Source organism: Nyctereutes procyonoides, unplaced genomic scaffold (assembly GCF_905146905.1).
Source record: "Nyctereutes procyonoides isolate TBG_1078 unplaced genomic scaffold, NYPRO_anot_genome, whole genome shotgun sequence".
NCBI lineage: Eukaryota > Metazoa > Chordata > Mammalia > Carnivora > Canidae > Nyctereutes > Nyctereutes procyonoides.
The window spans coordinates 25,687,087-25,711,655 of NW_026575126.1; the positions used below are offsets into that span (position 1 = coordinate 25,687,087).

The following is a 24,569-nucleotide window of genomic DNA, read 5'->3' on the forward strand; positions in this document are numbered from 1 at the left end:
TAACCTGTATAAATACAAAATAAGTGATAAATAAGACACAAATTACCCTGCAAAGTTTCTCATTCCTATTCTTTGGAGAGATTATCTGTAGAAAGAAATCTGAAGCATATGCATGAACTTCTGCCATTCCATACAATTTTTCATGCCTCTCTTAATCCCTCTTTCCTTGTGTGTAATGAGGGCCCTCATTTTACCAAGTTCTGCTTACAGTGATTTGCAAAACTGTAAGATAAGCATGATTGTAAAGTTTATACTAAATAAAACTATCTAGTACTATGCCTCCAACTCATTAAAAAACCACTGATGTATCATACATATGTATTCAATGTCATGAATTCCAGATTCAGCTTCATTGAATTGGGGGTGTGGGGAAGAGGTTGTGTATTGTGATGTTCCCTAATTCTTGTATGACAATATCCTCACTGACTTCTAATTTTGTTAATTATCCCAATGTTTATTCTCCAACCTTATCAACATTCTACTTCCAGAGGACAATTCAGATCTACAGGATGATTAATACATTTCTAAAAAAAAAAAAAACAAAACAAAAAGCCCATCATGATGCCTATAGTGTATGTTCAACAATATCTCCTTCCAAGTTCAAATATTTTCACCTACTGAAAAAGGTAACCAAGAGTCATAAGCAGCAGTTGAAAGATAACATTTTGGTTAGGTCCAATAATTTTCCAACTCTTTTTTCAATTACTTTTTAACCGCTGATTAAGTTACTGGGAACTGCTTTAAAAAATATAGTGCTTGAACAATTAAAATGACAAAATTATTTTTTCCTCCTTCTTTAAGTAACTAATGTAAGTGAAATATATTTTCATCCCATGAAATATACATAGAAATAAAATAATTCCTCCATGTCTCCATTGAAGAAATCCAGAGAACACAAAATTGTTCAAATTTAAAACATAATTCACATTCATAAAAATGTTTAATAAAAACATGGCAGATAGAATATTTTAAAATAACCCTCTTGCTAAATGAGTTATGTCCTTTTTTACTGTAATATGGGAGAAATAGATTATTTCAATTAATTAAATCAATTATACAATTGATCTTTATATAGAATCTACAACATTCCAGGAACTCTACCAGCAAAAAAAAAAAACACTTAAAAAAAAAGGATTTTCTTATATCACTTCATCATACAATGCTTATTAAACACCCTCCAGCAAATAATATTACCTTTACCAAAATGCTCAAAGACAACATCTAATATTTATCACAGAAGTGTAATAGTTAATGTAATAAGGTATAAATGTAAGAATGACATGAAATATAACATTTAGAATTTAATTCACTGTCTTCGAGTATCAAAACCATGAACACGTCTTTGCATTTTATTAAAAAAAAGACAGACAAAGATACTTATGAAGATCCATGAATTTTTTTAAAAAGCTAAATGATCAAATACTTTCAAACTTCAAGATATTATTACATTGTTTTTACTTATACTCACATCCTCTTTTCTTTTTATTCTTCCAATTATTTTACTTCAAAAAATGTTATTAATGTTATCCTATATTCATGTCACAAAATGTGCTAAACTATGAAATAGAACAATTTTAAAAACTAATCCCTGATTTCAAAGGTTGTTTTTGTTTTTGTTTTTTAAGATTTTATTTATTTGACAGAGAGAGAGAGAGAGACTGTGTGAGCACTAGCAGAGGAAGCAGCATGCAGAGGGAGATGGAGAAGTAGGCTCCCCTCTGAGGAAGGAGCCCAACGCAGGGCTCCATCCCAGTACTCTGGGATCATGATCAGAGCTGAAGGCAGATGCTCAACCAAATGAACTACCCAGGTGCCCCTCATAGGCTTTTAATATACTGTATTTGTGTGGGGGGCAAAGGAGGCGATATATGCACACAACCAAAAATAATAAAAAGAAAACTATATTCAGTTCTATAAATGACTTAGAACATATTTTGCTATATATGAACACAGAATAAACATTTATCTCAGCAGGATGAGTATGAATGTCTTATGTAAGAAGTGGTATTTGAGATGAATATTGTAAGTATTGACTTTACCATATGGAGACAGAGTAAAAAATTTTCTCAGTAAAGACAAGACTATGAGCCAAGATATAATGATGGAAGAGGACAGGTTGCTTTTGAGGGATATCTAGATCTCTGGTGGCAAGACAAATACATAAAGTGGTAGATTTAAGGCTGAAGGGGTAGATTTGGACAGCTGTTTTAGCCTGTAGAAAGTCACACAAAGAAAATCTGACTTATTCTGAATGTAGGGATAGCCACTAAAAATATTTGAGACATTTACAACTTGTTTTTAAGAAGCGTTACCTGATATGGAGAGTTTTTCCTATTAGAGTACCACCTTACTAAGAGTAGAATGATTTTAAGCAACAAAGATAAAGGGACCAGGATTACTCTTACTGACATGATTAGCATCATCTCCTAATATAATCAAACTATTCAGGAAACCATGCCAGCTTGGTGAACTTGGAAGCAGAACAAGAACATTTTAAAGAAAATAAATTTATCTGTTTATCTTCATGATGTGGGCTCAAAGAACTCCTGGTCCATTTATTCAGGTGTCTTTAAAGAGATACCAATATTTCCTCAGATTTTTTTCCGTTCTATATGTTTAAAATTGACCAGTCCCTATTACCTGCTTCTGCAGATTAAGATGCTCTTTCTATAGATATGTTAATATGATCAAAGAGTAATTGCCCTACATCTATTTTATCTCCTTCTGGGGGCTTTGCTTGAACTCATTAAATGATGATTTAATGAACTCTCAGCTGGAATTCTATTTCCCTCATTTCTGAATTCTTGGGAGCCATCTCACAATTATATCCAAGTACTTACAAGTGACACTAGATTAGACAATATTACAAATTAAAAAAAAAAGCAAACTGTCAAAATCATGCCTTTTTTTTTTTGCTTAAAATTAAAACAGGTTTATTATTTTAAAATAATCTACTGTAATTGTGCACAATCCCTAAACAACTTCAGTTTTTATCTGTGGACAGAAGAGGGTGGTCTAAATAAATAGAAAGTATACATGATTGTGTACAATTTAGAAACTCCTGATTAAGAAGCTAATTAAGAATAACTTTTACAGAGAAGAATTCTGGCTCTAAGAAGGCACAAGAGATTTAAGTAAAGGCCACAATGTAGCAAACTTAATACCACAGTCTCTCAATAGACTTTCTTAATTGTAATTATCTTTTTCAGCTGTTAAAATATTTGAGAATCATAATATTTAAAAAATAGTATTTTCTTATGGTAACTGGGGAAAAAAGTCAACTGGTGGTAACAGTAAGAAAAGTGAGGCTAAATATTAAAAAAAAAAAACTCTTCCAGAGTATGAGGTCCCCATGTTCATGATCCTTAAGTTGGACAACTCAATGTCGGCAGGTGTCATCAGGTAACTTGTTAGCTTTCAGTCATTTTGTCTATAATAGCTTTTGCTCCTGAAATATGGATGCTTTCATTTGTCACATTTTTACTACCTTCTCTATAAACTCCACTTGCCATGTTTTAGTTGCATTTACTAGTTTCCTTTAAGCTTTCTTAATCTATTTTCTTATCCAATTCAGGGGCCATTTTAAGAGTTAATGGCATAGATTATATTAAAAGTAGAATAAAAAAAAGAATTGCGCATGGAATACTTTAGCTATTACTGCTACTACTACCAATATCACTACCATCAATATCACTAATCCTACTTAACTCATTTATACTGCAATAACAAATTTATAATAATGTAATATCTATTTTCCCCTAGGTTCAGTCAATGTTATAATACGCCCCAAATTGCCAACATGTTTCAATATCCTATCAATTTATTTTGGCAAAGAGTTGAAACAGCTGCATTAAAAAATCAATAATTAAAAAATACTTATAGAGCTCCTAGTATGTGGCAGGCACTTTTCCAGGCACTGCAGATCTACAAACAAAGCAGAATATTCACACTGCAAAAATTTGACTTTTAATGGCTAAAACAAACTATAATACAGGGAAGTAAATGCTATAATAAAGCATAAAGTCTAGTCTGGACATCCAGAAAGGGAACAAGGGCACAGTGGTGTGGGTATTAGGCTGAGCAAGCAGCTTCCTTTATCTAGACTAAAGAGTGAGGGTAGTACTGGATCATTAGAAGAGTACTATATGAAGCAGAAAAAAGAACACGGAGGCTAACAACTTAAATAAGAAAATAATGATAGTTGTAGAGGTCCAGGCAACAGGGGGAAAAAATTTAGATGAGGTAAAACCGGGAACAGTTCAAAATGGCAGAAACACATAATTTAATGAGAAAGTGACTAGAGACATAAACTGTTGATCAAATCATGAAGAGCTTTGAAAGTCGTATTTTAAGGAGGTTTTCTTCTATACTGAAGGAAATAGGGAGCTATGGCAGAGGAGAGAGGGTTTAATGAGGGAATGGCATCATGAGACCTCATTTTAGATAGATCATTATTTCTGTTGTTAGGACAATGATGTCTGGATGGGAAGCTACAGCAGTAATCCAGTATTAGTAAGAGTGGGGAATGGTATAGTGAGAAGTGAATTCAAGAGAACTCTTTGGGGTACATACAAATTTTAAGCATTTGGTGGTGAGACAGTGACGATTTATCTCTATAATATCTTCCTGCAGTTCCTGCTCCCTTTGTGTCTACTGTGACTGCAATAATGGATTTTACTGCTATTTCTTTTGTAATCCTATCTCTTTACCAAGTATTAAAAACAAAACTTCAGGGGGGAAAAAAAAACTCAAAACACAAAAAACCTCACTAGGAGAATATACAAAGTTTTCCCATTTATTTAAGAGTGTCTTAGTGTATGTTCCTTGCTTTACATGTTTATTTAATCTTCTCATCACTGCTATGTTTTGAGAATATCAGAGGTAAATTACTGAGAAAGGGAAAGAACATGGGAACCTCTGAAGCAGAGGTTAAAGATTCAATTCTTCAGTCATCTAAAATAGATGTTCGTAAACCCGACTCTAGAATATAATCACCCAAAGAACTTTAAAAAATAAATAAATAAAAAACTATACTCATGTCTAGCCCACTCTGTCCACATCATACTCCTCAAATTATATGATACTATTGTTCATTTTGAATCTCTTATAATTTTCCTGACTGAAATTAAAATCAAGCTAAAATCTGAATTCTATTTCTTTGTATTTTTTTTTATTTTAATTTAGTACAGTGCCTAGAACATTGCACTCATTAAATACTTATATAATTCAATCATTGGTTACTTACTGATAGGTGTTGGGCATGCTATGGGGAAAAGGCAATTAGTACTTCAGGGCCTTTACAACATAAATCAGTAGCTTTCAAACACTGCCTCTTAATCATATTTTGAAAATACTTTTTTTTATAATATGCAAGGTACACATGGAAGCACACACATCAAAAATAAAAACGCAGAAAAGTGAAAAAATTTCACAAAATAATACCCTATGAGCAGCATACTTCAATATTTTCTATTCTATTGTGTTCATTTTTGTAAAATTAAAAATAAAGAAAAGGAATGATGGTTGTAATCCATTATATTGATTTTAATACCAACCAAAGAGAACCACCCAATACTTTGAAAAGGCTTTGCATAGTAAATTCTAACTCTACTTCTGAATATTAACGGTAACACATTCCACAAGTGCTTTTATTTAAAAAAGAAACACAAAATTTTAGTCTTTAAAAAAAAAAATCCCAATTGTCTCAAACAACTCATTCCAGTTACAAAAAGACACAGAGCTTTATATCACTTATCTTTATTACACTTAGAAGAAACTAAAACTATCATGGGTAAAAATCTCACAACGATCTGCATTCAATGTGAAGATTTCTTTAATGAACTCTGCTAGCATCAGTTAGGGGAAAACCTAAAAGTGAGCAACTTTTCACCAGCAATAGCATACATACTGTTAAAAATTAGGAAACATGAGAATATACTTTTGTTAATGCAATGGATTTATCAAGCTGTCCCTGTTAAGTCATATTCAATACAAAGTTTTTCTTTTCTTCTAGACAAACTAATATAGAATGGACAGTACTTATAGAAGATCTATAAATAGTATTTCCAACTACAGAAAGAGAAAATACTCCATTTTCATTAAGTGACCTATGTAACCAATATTTAAGCACTAAGTTCAAAGAGTGAATTCTTTGCTCTTCAGTGTTTTATTAAGCCCTCTGAATAAGGAACCCAAATGTCAAATACCAAAGATGATATACACCTATGGCAGAGAGAACTTTACTTTTTTCTCTACATACTTATCACATTCTCCCTTCTCTATAGTAATAGAAGTTTAATGGGGGCGTATGTTCACCCAGCTAAAGACTATATTTCCTCTGCTGCTAGGTATGTTCATGTGACCAGGCTGTGGACAATGAGATAAAAACAAAAGTAATCTGTGCAACTTCTAGGTCATAAACTTAAAAAGAAAGGAGCTCCCTTCTTTACTTCCCATTTTTGTTAGGAGGAATGTGGGCAGAGTGGCTCCCTATTGACCAAAGATGGAAGGCAAGTGTTAAGAATGGTTCACACTGATAGATGAGAGAGACTAGACACCTATCTTGTTTAATCCTCATTTTCCTTTCTCAAAGTGACCAAACCTATATTCCAAATAATATGGAAGTCCTATTCAAAAACTGACTTCTCCAATCTGGGTGGAAAAGGTAGATAAAGTGAGTGAAGTTTCATTACAATATAGAAGAATGGTTAATGAACAAAAGCATGTAAGGATGTGAGGCTGTCCAAGTAAAAGGCAGTTATATGGTAATAGAAAGGTCATGAATTCCCATCTTGGCAATCAAGAGTGTCAAATAAACAATTCCTGGAAGTAACGCTAACTTGTCTTCTATAGACAGAAGCTTTTTTTTTTTTGACAAGATTAAACTTTCCTGTATACATTTCATATAAAATACTGAAATAGAACATAACTGCATTCTACACATCACTATACCAAAATGTCAAAAGATTCACTTCCCAGCATGAAAATGCACAGCAACATAAATATGAAAGGACCTCACATTTTAGATGCAGTATTCACACCTCGGTGCAGGGTGAAATGGAGTATTGTGAACGGATATGGCATTATCAAATAACATATGCATGGAGATTTAACGGAATAAAATTTAAAAAAAACATTATTGATTCTAACAGATGGAAGATACTGTTATGGCTAAAACCACTCAGACTGATAAACCATTTAATTGTTCCAAATTTTGGTTAAAATGTAATTATGCAATTAATTTGGAGATGTCTCAATGTATTAATTATTTATTTGGTCCCTATTTTTCCAGTACAGAGTTTCTTTGTAGACAACATTCATAGAGATCACAAAACTGTATTAGCATATACTATTCCATTAATGGAAAACCTATCTTTTATGTACAACTGCTGTAGGAAACCACAATGATGAATTTCAAATAACTATTTGAAAACATTAACAAAATTTCGTACTGATTGCCTCACTAAATTATCCATTCATTTTTCACAAAGCGCCTCTGAACCTGTACTTATTGAAGGTAACAGCAATTTACCCAAAATTGCTGGTATTTAGATATACTTCATAGGCGCTGGACTTATTTCCTTATGTTATTATTTTTTGTATGTTAATTTACCATACAAATGTAATGTTGAAAGTAAAGCCAAAGTTGGTGTAATGCCTTTATAAAAATGAAACCTATGAAAATACCAGACCTTTTCTCCTTTCTATTCTTGGGCTACATAGTGGTTATTATACTTAAATGAAAATAATATAAAGAAATAGCAATGGTAGTGGAACTCGTTTCTGAAGGGAAGGAGGTTCAATATAGACATTTCAAAACATCCCTGGGTGGCGCAGCGGTTTAGCGCCTGCCTTTGGCTCAGGGCGCGATCCTGGAGACCCAGGATCGAATCCCACGTCGGGCTCCTGGTGCATGGAGCCTGCTTCTCCCTCTGCCTGTGTCTCTGCCTCTCTATCTCTCTCTCTCTCTGTGTGTGTGTGTGTGTGTGTGTGTGTGTGTGTGTGTGTGACTATCATAAATAAATTAAAATTAAAAAAAAAACTAGAAGGTACAGTGGAAATTTATTTTCCTCTCCATAAGTTTTCATCTACATAAAGGGAGTGACAGAGATGGTCTTAGCCTTGGTAGCAATTACCTAGTAAGAAAATACATGGCATCCTGATAAGAAAAATTTAGTAGGCAAAGAAGCATTCCTGGTAATTTCAATCTAGATACGCTATAAATAAGGAAAGCCCCAAAACAAATGTTATCCAGTGTGTGATCACTTAAAGAAGTGGAACAGTTTCCGTCTCATGTAGATTCATTACTTAGCTATTCATATTAAAGGAGCATGAATGTAGGAAAGACAAAGTGGCAGACAAGAGGATGGGCTTACTCAGTTTGTATGCCACAACAGTCCCCAGTATAGGGATATGAAACAATGAATACAAAGACTAAGTTAAATCAACTCTATGCTCTCTCTGGTGTCTCAGTGGAAAAAATAAGTGTGTGGAGCAAACGTTAGAAAACTCAAATTCTGTGGGACACATAGACAAAACATGCAGCCTTTAGCAGCTATACATTGTCCATGGGACTTTATATAATTATACGTATAATGTGAAGTACAATTAAACATCTCTAAAATTCAGCTAAATATGAAAAATCTTTAGGACATTTTGAAAAAGGTTAATAGAACAAACAAAACTTGAGCCAATTCTGTTATTATTTATTTAGCCAATTGGTTTTATCATAAAGAGAAAGCTACAGCATCTAGACATCATTAAGCTCAAATTCTGAGCTTCCATGGCACAGCTGAAAAACATTTTGTGTCTTAGAGATATTCACAGTAATGACAGCATGGGGAGAGATGGGAAAATTTAAACATGGTCTTGCCAAAGTCTATCCATAGTGAAGGTGAGACAACACAGTTAAGTTATAAATAGAAAACTTTCTTTAGCCACTCATTCCTGTCTGCTCCCTGAACAGATATAACTTCTATCGTGGAAATGTCTGCAGGGAGTTATTCTGGACATTGTCAGGACATTTTTTAAAAATTACAAAGAAAAATATTTAAAAGCAAGCTACTCACCTATTCCAATGAAAGCAGCTTTGTACCCTTCTTCTTTCAAAGTGCTAAGAGTGATTTCATTCACTGAAAGGCTTTTGCCACAAATTATCTATAAGAAAAAATGTTTTGATAATGATATTTTGGCATTTGATTAATTAAAACCTTAACCTTAAACATCAAAAAGAACACAAAATTGATATAAAAATTACATATATATGTGGACATATCTTTGTCTTTTAGTATATAGGCTTATGTATTCAAAAGAGTACATAAATAGAACACTAACATGTCTTGCTCAAGAACTAAATGCATTTTTGCCTTTTAATGAAGTAGCAGAAGAAAAGCTAATGTATTTAAAATAAAGTCAGTAAACTTTCATAGCTTGATTAATATGTTCAAGACACTATGTGGGGCACTTTAAACAATAACATGATAAATGAGACACAGTTTCTGCCTCATTGTATAATGAAGATCTGTGAAGATGTACATAATAGATATAATATAAAACAAAGTGTGATCAGTACATGTCCAGAGGAATTCAGAGGATAGAGATTCATTACGGCTGAGTTCACTGGATGAGAATAAAGAGAGGTAGCAGGATTTTAATAGGGCTTTTAAAAATAATAGAATTTTGATAGGGGACATTGTCCAGGAAAGATGAATAGAGCTGGGAGGCAGAGGGTAGGTACCTCTATGAAAAGTCACGATACTTTGCTCAGTTCCTAAACATGAGCCAATTTTCAGATCTGGAACCCACTAACTGTAGAGGATGGGTAAGTCCCCAGGAAGAAGGACCCTGCAACATTCTGTCAAATTAATGCTGTAATGATTCCCTTAGTCCCTTTCCAAAGGGAGCTATGGCCATTACCCAGGTAATTATATACACTGGATAAAGGGGAATAATCACACGTTTCAAGGACATCGGACACAAATTCTTCACTGACATTGATACAGAGATGCAAGAGTGGAGAACTACAGGGAAAAGGTAAAAAATGGACCCTGGTAAAATTCTGGCTCACAGTGGGACCACTGAGATCACAGCCCCATATAGTGATTATTCCCCCCAGTATTCAACTGCATAAGCAAAATTGCTATACTTGTCAGTTGAAGTAATCCCCACATTGGGTCGCTGGTCTGTGCACTAAGAGCTGTAACAGCTACAATAATTGGGAAGGCCAGAAAACTTCTAAAACCCTAATCGAGAGAGTAAATCAAACATACTACCATATCCTGAGGGTGGTTAGGATGGCGAGAGATGGTGGTGGTCCAGGTTATATTTCTCTGTAATTCCACCAGTCTGGCCCCCACCAAGACCAGATGATTCCTGGAGAATAACTGTAAACTACTGCAGGCTCAACCAAAAAGTACCCAATTGCAGTTTCTGTGACAGATGTGGTATTATAGCTAATGCAGATTAATAAGGCCACAGGTACACTGCATGTGGTATACTTTTCCATCCCACTTCTGAGAAAAAGGAATCAGAAACAGTTCACATTCCCAGGGGAAAGATAAGAATATTCATTTACAGTTTCGCCTCAGGAATATGTCGACTCTCTCCTGTAATAATATATGTAATCTGAAACTATCTGACCACCCCACAGAACATCACAGTGATCCATTACATTGAGAACACCATGCAGATTAGACAGCATGAGCAAGAGGTGTCTAGTAGGCTAAAGACTCTGTTAAGACACATGCACTGCAGAGGGCAGACAATGAACTCTAAGAAGATCAAGGACTATCACTTAAGTGAAGTTTAGGTATCTACTTGTCAGGTGTGTGACAATATATCCTCCCTACAGTAAAATATTTTGCTGCAATTCTGTTCTCATTTACCACTAAAGAGAAGCAAGCACAGCACCTGGTAGGCTTCTTCAGGTTCTGAAGATAACATGTTCTTAAAAACAAAAGGCTCTAAAGTGAGGAAGATGAAATTTTACCCATGAAACAATATTTGAAAATAATCTGTACAGAGTATTTAACTAAGTGCAAAACTCTCTTCTAAATACTATATATATGGACTCACTTAATCCTCGCAATTAACCCTATAAAGTGGTATTGGTATCCTCATTTTACAGATGCTGATATTAAGGAACAAGAGGCTTAGACAACCTTTGTCAAAATTGCAATATACAGTCTAACTTCAGACTGAACATGAGTAATAGCTATGCTCTTATGTTTCTGAGGTAAAAGGAGAATGAAGGGCAGAACTGGCTCCGTTTTCAAAGGCAGAGAACAACATATTACATGTGAAGACCTACTGAAAATGTAGTATTTCTGGAATATAAAGGGTAAAGCAAATAGAAAGAGAAAGTAGAAGAAGAAGGTGTCTGAGATTGTATCATAAAGGGCCATTTGCTCTCCTAAAATGCTAATTTCTATTTTTATATTGGGGGATAGAATACTGAAAGTTCATAAGCAGAGAACAAACAAGATGAGATTAATAACTAACATTCAGAACTCTGGAACATATCAAACACCATAGAACAAGTGAAAACATCAAGTAAACATGTACCATTAAAGATGCTTTATAGTATCTAATACTGTGTATTCGTATTAGAAGAATTAAGTACAACCAAATATATGTAATACTGGGGTTTCTGAATTTCAATATATGCTAATTTAAGGGAATATATTTTCTTTTATGAAGCTATTTTGCATCATAAAGAAACGTCTATTTATTTTATGAAACATATTATCTCAATATCAATATATAATAAAGGCTAGACATAAAATAAAATTATAGGTCCAAACATTCTAAATACAGTTTTAGTAATCAGAATAAAAATGCAATTTCCAAAGTTGAGCAGTGGAATGCACTGCCAATGGGTTAACTCGTGGAAGTGATCCTCACAATACCTGACTTTAGGTTTAGTTTATCCACTGCCTCAACAAAAAGGATTAGGAAAAACCTCCGTCTTTCCAGAGGTAGTGTGTGTATGTGTGTGCGTGCACACGCGGTTTAATTTAGTAGTGGCAATTTATGTGATCTATCAAATGAAAATAAAGACATCCCAATCTTTCTACTCTAGTAGAGTGAACATGTCTGAGTTTATAATGTACATGAAAGATGCATAAATAGTTCTTATTTCTACATCCCATTTCCCATTACTATTATTAGTAAGCAATAGTGTACTATTACTAGTACATCCCATTACTATTACTAGTAAGCAATAGTATGCAAGTGGAGAAGAACAAAAAAAGTTGAATTATACTTTAGTGTATTTAAAACTGAAAAGACAAGTATCTTGACTCTTGTTGTTAATATACTGAGACTAGGATCAGGAAGGTTTTACAATACTATGGATAGACATTGTGAGAAAGAGGGATAATAGCCATCATTGGACAGTAGCTCCACGATGGAAATGAGACAGAGCAATAATAACAAAACTCAGTTGAGTGACAGGCATGGGGACTCTTCTCTGTTCTGTGCTGGGGAACCCAGCAAAACTTCCCCTTTCTAAAAACCTCAGACTCCCAAACATTTGTCATCTAATAAATAACTAACTCTCAGTCAGATAGAACAAGGAGAAAGACCCTGGACAAAAAGTTAAAATTTTGTTTGTTATGCCTTGGGAAATTGAGCTGAGATGTGTAACACATAACTAAAACTACTATCATAAGACAACTACAAATATTGAAAACATTCCTCTGGCTGACATACTATGAAATACTAATATTATTTGTTAAATAGATATGATGCTAGAAAAATATCATATGGTAAGCATTTTGTTAGTGTTTTTGTTCCTTTCCTTAATCCTCTGTACTTCTATATATGTAATATTTTTCATCTTTATTTTCCTAAACATGGAATACGGCAAATATTGCACCTTCCTCCAGTGGTTTTAGTAATATAGGACAGAGTACTCAAGCTTCTTAGCTAAATTGAGAGTACATTCACTCCATTTAAAGCTCAGTATAAGAATGATTATTACTCTCGTATAAGGGATAAATAGAGTAAGCTCTGAGCCAAAGTTCCATCTAATATCCTCTTTGGGACTCTTGAAATTTTCTTTACACATCCTTAATATGTCTTCATATATATAATAATATTTGTAATGTAGACAAAGATTTACAACTTTTTTGGAGTATAACTCTTTCTTCAAATAAAATATATGACATCCATTATTAAAAAATAACAATGTACATGCTCGTCACATTTTTATAGAATATTTGGCTAAATAGATAAAATATTTCCAGAATCTCTATGATAGGAGATCAAATGGAAGAATTTTAAAAATAATATTTGGCTTTAGATGTAAAAATTATTTTGGCAGCTATTGATATACACATATCTCTCCACCTAGTAGTGTTATGATATGATTTTGTATTAGTTTTCCAATAACATCCTGTAATAATAGAGATGTTTCAAATAAAAATAATAAAAAACAAGATGAGGTGATCAAGAACAAGATCTGAGTTAGGTATTTTCACTGAAATTATGAAGCAGAAGACATGCCTAGTAATTACAAATTAAGTTTAATTAATATCTACCAAAATATTTTGAGAAATGCCAAATATAAAAGTATTTAGAAAAAATACAAGATGTTTATGCAGATTTACATTTTTAGCTTTTAATAATGAAGCCATTAGAAATACTGTAAAGATTGAGACAAAAATATTTATATCCACCTAGTTTCTGAATTGCAAAACAAAAAGAATAATCTAAAAGTTAGTGACATCATCTGACACAAATATCATATGATAGATACTCTGTTAAAGTCTACTTGGGTTAAAAAAATTTGCAGTGGCCTATATTAATTTTTTATTATAAAATAAAGATTTAATAAAATATATAATAGCTAAGATACTATTTCTGCTAAAAATATACAATTTTATTACACTAGATCCTTTGAAGTGAAATCAATTAAGTATACTTGAAAATTAAAAATTGTATATTCTAAAAAAACTGTATACTCTGCTGATAAGTAAAATAAAAAACAAAAATTTTAATTCTATCACAAGGATACATGAGCAAATGCAATTATTACCCTAAACAATTCTGTGTAAAAGGAAAAGAACAAAACAAAACAAAACTATAATTATTCAAGAAAAATAACAATGGGGCACCTGGGTGGCCTCATTTGGTTAAGCATCTGCCTTAGGCTCTGGTCATGATCCTGGGGTCCTGGGATCAGGCCCTGAGTTAGGCTCCTTGCTTAGTAGGGAGTCTGTTTTTCCCTCTCCCTTTCCACTGCCCCTGGTTGTGTCCTCTCTCTCTCAAAAAATAATTTGTTAAAAAGAAAAAGAACAACAATACTAATGAGAATATATAGACACTGGCAAGGGTTTATTTAAAAAGAAATTAATAATTTAAAATGGTTTCATTTTCAACCTAGAAAAGTGAAGTCAGCATACAACTCCAAACACTAAAAAAACATAATAGATAAGTATAAGGATAACAGGAGGAAAGAGTTAATAAAGATAAAGTCAGCAATTAGAATAAGAAAACATAAAACAGAGAGCAGGTTCTTTTAAAGAATACACTAACTAAAGAAACTACGACACACTCTTCTCAAGAAAAAAACTTAAGAAAATAAATTTAGAATATGAAAAAGCAAATTTAATCAGAGGCATAGATGAGATATTTTATTATATAGTGGATATCATGATTAAATCAATGCTCACTAATCCGAAAGTCTCAGTGAAACAAATTTTTTCTAGGAAAATATATATTGGCCACATTGACATGAGAATGAAACAGTTGAAAAGACTAATAAGCATTAAAAAAAATAAAAAATAAGTCAGGGGCACCTGGCTGGCTCGATTGCTGGAGCATGTGGCTCTTGATCTTGGGGTCGTGAGTTCAAGCCCACATTTGGGGCAGAGATTACTTTAAATAAATAAACTTTAAGACAAATTTTTATAAAAGGTCAAAGTTCCATCTCATAAAAAGGCTTTGAGGTAAGAATGACAAAATTTTCGAATTTAGTAAAATAGGTAAGTCTCAAGGCAATATTCTTACCAACAAGAAAATAATGAAATGCTGGGAAATTTATTTTTATAAGGCTACCATAATTCTATTACCAAAACCTCACAAAGATATCAAACACAAATAAAGCCAAACAAAAACAGGCTTTCAGTAGATTTGAAAGGATCTACTCTGCAAGGATAGCAACAGTATTTGACTATCCCCTGCTAAATTTCCAGTTTTAATATCAATTACATAAATAAATGCATAAAAAGGAAATCTTTAAAGACTAACAGAGCAAATGTATATGTAGAGACATAATAAAACAATGCAAACATGGATATATTCCAGAATGCAAAAGTTTAGATAATTCAGTATATTAACCAAACATAAGTTTTTTAAAATGTCTTTTAAAAAATTTAATACCCTTTCCCCACTAAAATAAAAAATAAAAATCCAATATTCTAATTCTAGAAAAAATAAAAAGCATGTTCAATATGATTAAAATGTTATCTCAAAGACAAAAAGATGCCATGTACTAACATTCTTTTATAACATGCTAGAGATTCCAGCCAATGAAATAGTGGGAAAAAAATGTACAAATAGAGAGCAAAGTATCATTATTTTATTGTGACACCACCTGACTGGAAAAATATAAAAATTTATAATTTAAAATTAAGAAGACACAATCTATCAAGCCATTAGATATGAAATAAATTCAAATTATTCAACAGGAAATTTAACTAAGAATATAGTTGGGAGTAAAGATGAATTAAACTTCGTTTTGGGTATGATGAGTTTATGTTATTTGGATGACAGATATGTTCATTAAACTACTAAAACTACTAAAAATATAGGACTAGAGTTTGGGGCTCCTGGATGCCTCAGTCAGTTAAGCATCCAAAGCTTGGTTTGGGCTCAGGTCATGATCTCAGAGTTGTGGGGATGAGCCAAATGTCAGGCTCTATGCTCAGTGGGGAGTCTGCTTGGGATTCTTTCCCTCACCCTCTCCCCTTATCCTCCTTTGAACTTTCTCACTCTCTTTCTCTCTCTCTCTCTCTCTAAGATAAATACATATTTTTTAAAGACTTTTTACAATGTTTTTATTCATGAGAGGCAGAGACATAGGCAGAGGGAGAAACAGGCTCGTCCCAGGGAGACCAATGCAAGACTCCATCTCTGACCCCAAGATCATGCCCTGAGCCCAAGGCAGACATACACTCAACCATTGAGCCATCTAGGTGCCTCAATATTTTTTTTTTTTTAAAGAACATAGGACTGTAGTTTGAAAGGGTGGTTTTAAGGGAGCCAGGGTGGCTCAGTCAGTTAAGTGTCTGCCATTGGTTCATGACCCCAGGGTCCTGAGATTGACCCCCATATCAGGCTTCCTGCTTGGCTGAGAGTCTGTTTCTCCCTCTTTCTCTAACCCTGCACCCTACCTTACTCGCTCTTTCTCTGTCTCAAATAAATAAATACAATCTTAAAAAAAAGAAAGGTAAATATTATTTTTTAAAAAAGAAAGGATAGTTTTAGAAGAGTCCTTATACTACTAATTGGCAAAAGTAAATTCTCAATAATTATCTGTTGAATAAATGAAACAAACCTATTAGAAAGAAAAAAGAAAAATTGAATAACCAAGATAATATTAGAAGATCATGAGAGCCAAAAATACATATATACAGACAGTCACATATAAACACATACACATATACATACATTAAGAATGTGTCATATGCTGCACAGGAGTCAAAGAGTATGAATCTAGAGCAAAATTCACATCAGTGCCAGGAAATTATTGTAGACTTTAAAATATAAAATGTTAGTTGAGAAGTACAAACAGAAGGGACTTTAAGAAGAATTTGGTGAGGAGATAAAGGAGGGAATAAATGCACACGTTTTTAAAAAAATGTATCCCTTTAGGTCTAAAGTTTATAAATTGTAATAGCTGTAAGTATCCTGTCATTAGACACAATTCCTCAAAGCTGAAAAAAAAATCTCCTTGCTGTCTCTCCCTAGAATTATACGTACAATTTATTTCTTACTAAGTTTTAATAAATATCTCTTTTTATCTTAAAAACAACCTGAGAGGTTTTAACTATCTTAAAAAGATAGTATTGACCTCCTCTTTAATTCAGGTTCTAATTTTTTCTTGATAATACAATCAATTCACAAGGTTTAAAAATCAAATGCACAAAATGGTAGTCAATTATTCCTATATCTTTCCTAAAGCAATCTTATGCTATCAGATTCTCTTCTTTCCAGAGATATTCTCTGCATATATAAGCAGATAAGTTTATATTTTACACAAATGGTAGCACACACTCACACTTCTTCTTTTTTTCTTTTTCTTTTTTTTTTTTTTTTGGTAGTACACACTTTTACCTTTGAACCAAATCTAAGGATATTAATTGATTTTGTCAAAATTATCTGACTATAAAATTAGAAAGTTACATGACTACAGCTAAAATGTATATTTTTCTGGCACTCAGTACATTCACTCCTATGTCCTTGATGGGTTTTCTAATGAGAATAATGGGTATACCCTAATTTATGCAATATATCTGGTACTCAAAAATTGAATGTAATTTTGCAATTACTTATCAGAATAATTTAGAAGTGGTTTAAATTAATTTCTGATTCATCTTCAATTGGTTCTAACACCTTACATATCACTGATTCATCTTCAATTGGTTCTAACACCCAGCATATTAGTTTACACCCAATATATTAGTTTGAAGTCCCAATAAATATTCTTTTCCTTACTTAATGAGATTTAATAGGAACTAGTATTCAAAATGAAAGACATTTAAAAGAATATATTTTTAAAAAGCAAAAAATCACCCTTAAATGATCTATTTTGAACATTATTTTTCAACACCAAGCTTTCATGAAGTTGTGCACATCTGTTCTATGTACTTATTTGCTATAAAATTATTTGTTTAGTGATTATGTGTAAATGTTTCATCCCAACCACTGCCAAATAAAATGTAATGAGAAGTATAAAAGCACAAAATACTGTTTTGAGTGTTTCCCCTTTTTATTATTTTAGTTTTGATTTCTAAATGCAAAGAGCCACGAGTTTGTTAATCACTTTTCAAAATGTCTTGTGCATGCACTTATAGAATGTATTATGTAAATCACAGTACTTTATTAATATACTGTGTATATCTACTATATATAATTAACATTTTTGAAACAAAAATAGCAATATGTTCCAGTGAAGAACCAGAGTATAATACTCCTAATTAATAGAAAGGAATAGGGATATGTACAGACAAATTCTGAAAACATAAATGTTAACTTTTGGCCATCTTTAAAAGAACAACATTTATTTCACAAAACAAGGAAAAAGACAAAGCTGTTGCTTCCTACCCCACTGATTTGCTGCTTATGTTAAGAAAGGATTATCACATTAACACTACAGACATGATACATATAATAAATAAAATAAACCTCTGCAAGAAAATATGGTCCAAATTGTGAAATACAAATGTTTCGGAATGCACACAACTTGCATGAAAAAAAATGTGATTAAAGAAGCCAAATCCTTCTATTAGCTGCAGTGAACCCCTAAAGCAATTTAGGAATTTGTTTCTTACAGACAATTAATCACATGCAGGCGTGCCAGATGAGAACTATTGATTGCCCTTTTCCAGGCTAGTGGCATTCAGACAGTAGACAGACAAATGCCCTAAGCAAGGAGAAGCATCTTTCGGCTTCTGCCTGGTGTAGCTTTTAATTGTTCTTTCCTAAAATGTGTGACATTTTGCTGTTAATCTTTAGTGTAGAGCTTACTCCTTTCTCTTTGAGCAATACACATGTGTTAAGTTTTTCATTTACCTTTACACCAAGGTCCTTCATAAGCTCAATCTCAAAATTCACCGCGTCATATGGTAGCCTGAACTGAGGGATTTCAGAAATACTGAGGGGGAAAAAAGAAAAGAAAAGAAAAAAAAAAGCATTTGTTGAAAAATTATTAATCTTTAAAAAATAGCAACATATCTATATTGATCACTATTAAAAGAAAAAGAACCTTTTCTAAGAGTATTTTTGTATCACATGAGTGTGAGAATATCCAAATTTTACATACATAACAAAATATTATATGAACAACAGTAGAAACAGTAGCAAATGATGTGAAAATAAGTATAAACAATGGAAACAAATAATAGACAATTGGTCAAAAGTAAATCCAATACTTTTAAGTTTATTAAAGTATTTAGTTGATTTATCTACTAATAATCTATGAATTCCTAAGAAAATAAAATCTTAAAAACACAAAAGTTAGCTGAAACTATTTTTAGTGTTTAATATACATAAATCCACATACACACATACATATAAATTCCACAAATACACCACGAGCTTGTTCAAATTCAAATCTTAACTTTGTATTACCATGCTGTTTAGGACATTATGAGATTGGCTCCATCTGATCTACAGAACATTTTTTATAGTAAACCAATCTTCTTCTATTAAAGCAGTAGGTGTCCCAAAAGGATACATTCATTAAAAAGTAATCCTATTTAATATCAGTGCTCGCTATTTGCACTTAAAAAAATGAGTCCTAAAATATAACCATTTCAACAATATAAAGGTTTATAGAGTATCAAAGTTAAGGGCAAGTAACTCTTCAATGTTTTGTAGCAATAAAAAGGATATGTATGTCAGGAACATATAGTAATTCATTTATTCAGTTATCTACTTATTCAATAAGCATTTATAAAGTGCCAGACGCAGCATTAGCTGCAGTGACTTCATGGTGAATTTTACCAAATTCCCACTTTCAATATATTCTCATTCTGGTGGGGAAAGTTACACAAATAATAATTACAATAGAATGTAGTACATGCAATGAAAGAGATATATTCAGGTACTACACATTTGTAAAATAAATAAATAATTGTTGAAGATGAACCTAATGGCTCCCATCACTGACAAGTCTTTGAAAGTGCACATGCAGATTTTTCATTCTTTGGTGACTTAAGAATTTAATCTTTTCATACATAAAACAATTTGTAAGATACCATGCTCAGTGCTATGGAAAATACAATGTATTAAACAGTATAAAATCAATCCCCTACACTTAAGGAATTTTTCATTTGGTTAGGACATAAGATTATATGTAAGAGTAAATGTAGGCCTCAGTCGGAGATAAAAATCTCAAGATGACATGTGGACTCTAGCCACCTGACCTTGAAGTCATCATAATGCTCTGGGCACTATAGTCAGAGGCCTTTGTACAGTATTAGAAGTGATTATGGATAGTTATATTGTGACATATTTTACTCACAAGTGGATGAGGTCAGCAGACTCATGTATACACACACACAGGGAGATGGGGGATGTATACACACACACACAGTACACTGTGACAAAATAACAATGTGAACAAGAGTATTTCAAAGGAGGAGAGGCTTATTACAGGATGAGATAATCAAGTAGGTGAAATATGACAAATGACTAATTCTCCATTAACTGGAGAAAAGGGTAGGGATGAAAGGACAAAGAAAACGCCAAGGAAGAGAAACAGAAAGGGGAGTAGGAAAAAAGTGTACATGCTGTGCTCAGGGAATGGCCAATGGAGCAAAGGGATGTTAGGGGTGTTCGGAAGCTTTATCAGGAACACCACAGCCCTGCATCAGATTTCCTGAGTACTGGATGAATTCCTCCTTGTCACAGAACTTTAAATACCATCTACATGTAATAAATCTCACATTTTTATCCTCAGACCTAAATTCCAGACCTTTATGTTCACTTGAATTCTAATAGGTATCTCAGATTTATCATGCCCCAAACTACACTTTGGATCCTCAGAAAATTCCATTTTATAAGTTGCTCAAGCTTCAAATTCCTTCATCTTTATTCCCTTACCAGCATAATTCCAAACCCAGGTACAGGCCATAAGGAGGTGTATTGATTTAGACTATTTAAAACAGTTGTAAGACTGATTAAAATAAACCTGTTTTATATATTCACCATGAGCTGCTCTCAACAATGTCACTGATATTCTAAACTCTGTCTCCCCACCCTTCCAAAATACCTTTGATAGATCTAAATTCTAAATAATCACTATTGTGAGTGCCTGGGTGGTTCAGTTGGTTAAGCATCTGCCTTTGGCTCAGATCACAATCCCAGGTCCTGGGATTGAATCTCCAGTCGGGCTCCCTGCTCCCCTGCTCCCCTCTCTACAGGGAGCCTGCTTCTCCCTCTCCTTCTGCTGGACACTCCCCCTGCTTGTGCGTTAGCAGCTTTCTCTCTCTCTCACACACTCCATCAAATAAATAAATAAAATATTCAAAAATAAATAAATAATCACTATTGCTATAGAATTCTAGTAATATGTTTTTAAGTTTGAAATTGTCCCATTTTTATTAACTATTCTTCAATAGGCATGGAGTTTTACAGGGAAGTTAATATTGGAAATTCAAGATAAACTGTAGCCACTTGCACATACTGATTCAGCTACAAGCATTACTTGTTCCAACTTCCCATAGGCAGCATTTGTCTGCACCCTTCACTATTTATGTTCTAATGAAACGGTTGATTTGGAATTGATAAAATGATAGACATGATGCAATATGAATTACTTCAATTCTAATATTGGGCAACTACGAGGAGTTTTTGTGTTTCAAATTAAAGTAGGGACATTGTGTGAACTGTATCTTTAAAACTGAAATTATTTCAATTGTTAATGTTTTGTTTTATAGGAATGAATCAAAATAATTTTTATTACTGATTATCATGTGAATCTTTTTGAAAATAACTTTTTTGCATAGACTAGACAATAAAGATGTTTAAAAAAAATCTCCAAGCATCAAATGTGCTAGGTACACACCACTAAACTGCCATTAAAAACAAAACAAAACAACAAAAAACCCTAATGCATTTGTCATCTCTGACATATTCTATATTTGGTTTATTGTTTTATTGTCTGCCTCCCATCACTAGAGCGTAAGCCCCATGAGAACAAGCACTTTGCTTTGTCTGTATTTGAGCTCTAGTGCCTGAGAATATAGGAGATCAATAAATATTGAAGGAGGTTGTGAGTAAGGTAAGGAGGGAGGGAGGGAGGGAGGGAGGGAAGGAAAAGGTAGGTAATATCAGGTAATGGCTTTCTGTGTGAAGCTAGGTCCATTGTCTCCTAGATTATGGGAAGCTATTGAGAGATTTCAAGGAGAAAAGTTATATAATCACATTTGGAAACTATAAGAAAAATGAATTTGAAAAAAACAAATCAGGAAGCAAAGAGAACCATAATGGAGTCTACACTACAGTGGTGAGATGTCAGGGGCATAGAGGTGAAGGGGTAAAAGGGCATTTTATAAAGCAATCACACAATATAAATTGCCAGGACACTGAAGAGTAGTGGACGGAATTCCCATATGTTTTGGGGATGCCATCCACTGAGAGAGCATATTCAGGAAGAGGAGCAATATGGTGAAGTTTATAAGAGAAAATGTCCAGGATTTGAATGTATGACCAGGACAGAGAGGTTAGAACTAATAGAGATTTTTAAATAATATAAACTTTAAATAAATTTTTAAAGAGTTCACAAGTAAGTGGTAACTGAAACGATGAGAGTAAATGAGATCACTGGCAAGATTACATGGTGAGAAAGGGGATAAAAGAATGAAAGAATGTGACTGTAAAGATTACTTTCCAGGTCTGTTGTGCTTATGAAAACAAACTTCTATTCCTCTGTGCTCTTCTAACAATCAAAAGCATTGAAAGAAATTTTTCTTGTGGCAACCATATCCTTTAGTATTGTCAGTGGAGTGTCAGATAACCTAAAAACAACAACTCCAAACAAAACAAAACAAAAACTTTCTTCTATGTTCATGTTTCTTTCAAGTAAATGGAATTTACCTAAACCAAATCCTATACTTTTCAAAGCACAATTCTAATACTTTTAATAGAGCTTTGCTTCTATTTATGGTACAGGTACCACACTTTATATCTGTGTTGCATCACATATTTTCTTAAAATATTTCCTATTGATAAAACTATTTCATCTAAACCCCATTTTTTATTGTCAATTAATATGAAATGAAACAGACATAGTGAAAATGTTTGAAAAAACTAAAGCAAAGGAAACCATTGCTTTGATTGTCTTACATAACAAAAATGTCATAGTTCATGTATATTAATTTTTATAAAGAAAAGACAAAATCAAAAGTATACACACACACACACACACACACATGCACACTTACAGTTTAATACCATCTTTATTTCTCTCTATTACCATAATATCAAGCCCTTTAACCTTTTCAAACTCATGTCCTGAAAAAAGAAGCCACAGTGGTAGGAAAGCAAAACTACTGGTTATTTTAATATTGTTGCCGCATCAAAAAAATCAATCCTGTTCAATGCAATAGGGATTAAGTCCTTGCTATCTTTCACCAACTCAAGTGATTTTTTTTTTTAAAAGTGGTTGTGATACTAATTCACTAGGGATAAAAAAATCTGTTTGGATGCAAAGGAGAAGGAAAGATAAAACTTGACATCACCTCTTTAAGCAATTGATTTCAAATACAAAGCTAATTTAATCTTTTTTAGCCACTTTGAAGATACAAGAGAATGAGAGGCATCTGTAAGTGAGAAAATAAATTAACAGGAAAAGGTTGTAGTTGTAATGCTGGCTAGATTCCAATGTCAGTTTTTATAATCCTGTAACAGTGGTACATAATGCCTCTTCCATGGGACGGTTCAAACAAGGCTGATTCAACATTTCATATTGTCCCTAGATACTGGGAACATTCAAAGGCAAAGGAAAGAAAATAAATCAAAAAAGAATTTTAAAAAAATGTTTGGTTATTAAACCAGGCGAATCTGTCCCACTAGAAAATGCTCAGCAAATACATAAAAATATACAAGTTTAGTATTAGTTTATATGATTTAGAAATGCCTATTCTGCATGTGAGTTACAAAAAGATAGAGATGCCGCCAGCAACCAGAATAATCTATCAAAATTGTCCACACAGAATAATTCACAAACAGGGCTTGTTTCATTTTAGGCTTCTTGTGAAAATGCAATTAAGGGGCAAAAAGATTTTTCCTAGACTACTAGGGTAATACAACAATTAGGTTCATATTTTTTAAATTAGCTCACGTATTCATTGATGTGTATAATTGAAAAAAAAATTTACAATGCTTATACATATGTTGCTAATAGATTATGTTTTTCCTAATTAATAAAGCTGTGGTAAAACACCATTAGAAAGATAGTCTAAATCATTCCAGCAAAATAATATATTAGGTATTTCACATTCCAGGAATAAATAAAAAAACTTTATAAAATATGTTTAATCCCTTAAAACTCATAGTGGTGAAGCATCAGTATAGAAAAAAAATAATTATTTCTTGACAATCAGGTTATTTTTTCTTCAGTTTATGCTTCAAATCCTCTTTAATAGGTTTTCCTATTATATGATACCTTGGCTTGATGATTAAGTCAAATAGTTTTATATTAATGCAAGCTTACCTTGGGTTTAGCATATAGTCATTTGACCAATATTGACATTTTATAATTACTGACATATATTTATAGGTTTCATAAAATATAGAACATATAAGCACAACTTTTAGTCAAAACCTGGTTAAATGTA

The 24,569-nt window shown here is 32.8% G+C and overlaps 1 protein-coding gene across 1 annotated transcript in view; it reads right to left on the minus strand.

The window, feature by feature from the left end:
- Positions 1 to 24,569, minus strand: part of DPYD (dihydropyrimidine dehydrogenase) — an 802,527-nt gene that overhangs the window by 538,125 nt on the left and 239,833 nt on the right. The window contains exons 7-8 of the mRNA XM_055340016.1: positions 18,799 to 18,880; positions 9,069 to 9,156 (exon numbers count right to left, since the gene is read on the minus strand). Of these exons, the coding sequence (XP_055195991.1) occupies positions 9,069 to 9,156; positions 18,799 to 18,880 (170 nt within the window). The remainder of the gene's footprint in view (positions 1 to 9,068; positions 9,157 to 18,798; positions 18,881 to 24,569) is intronic.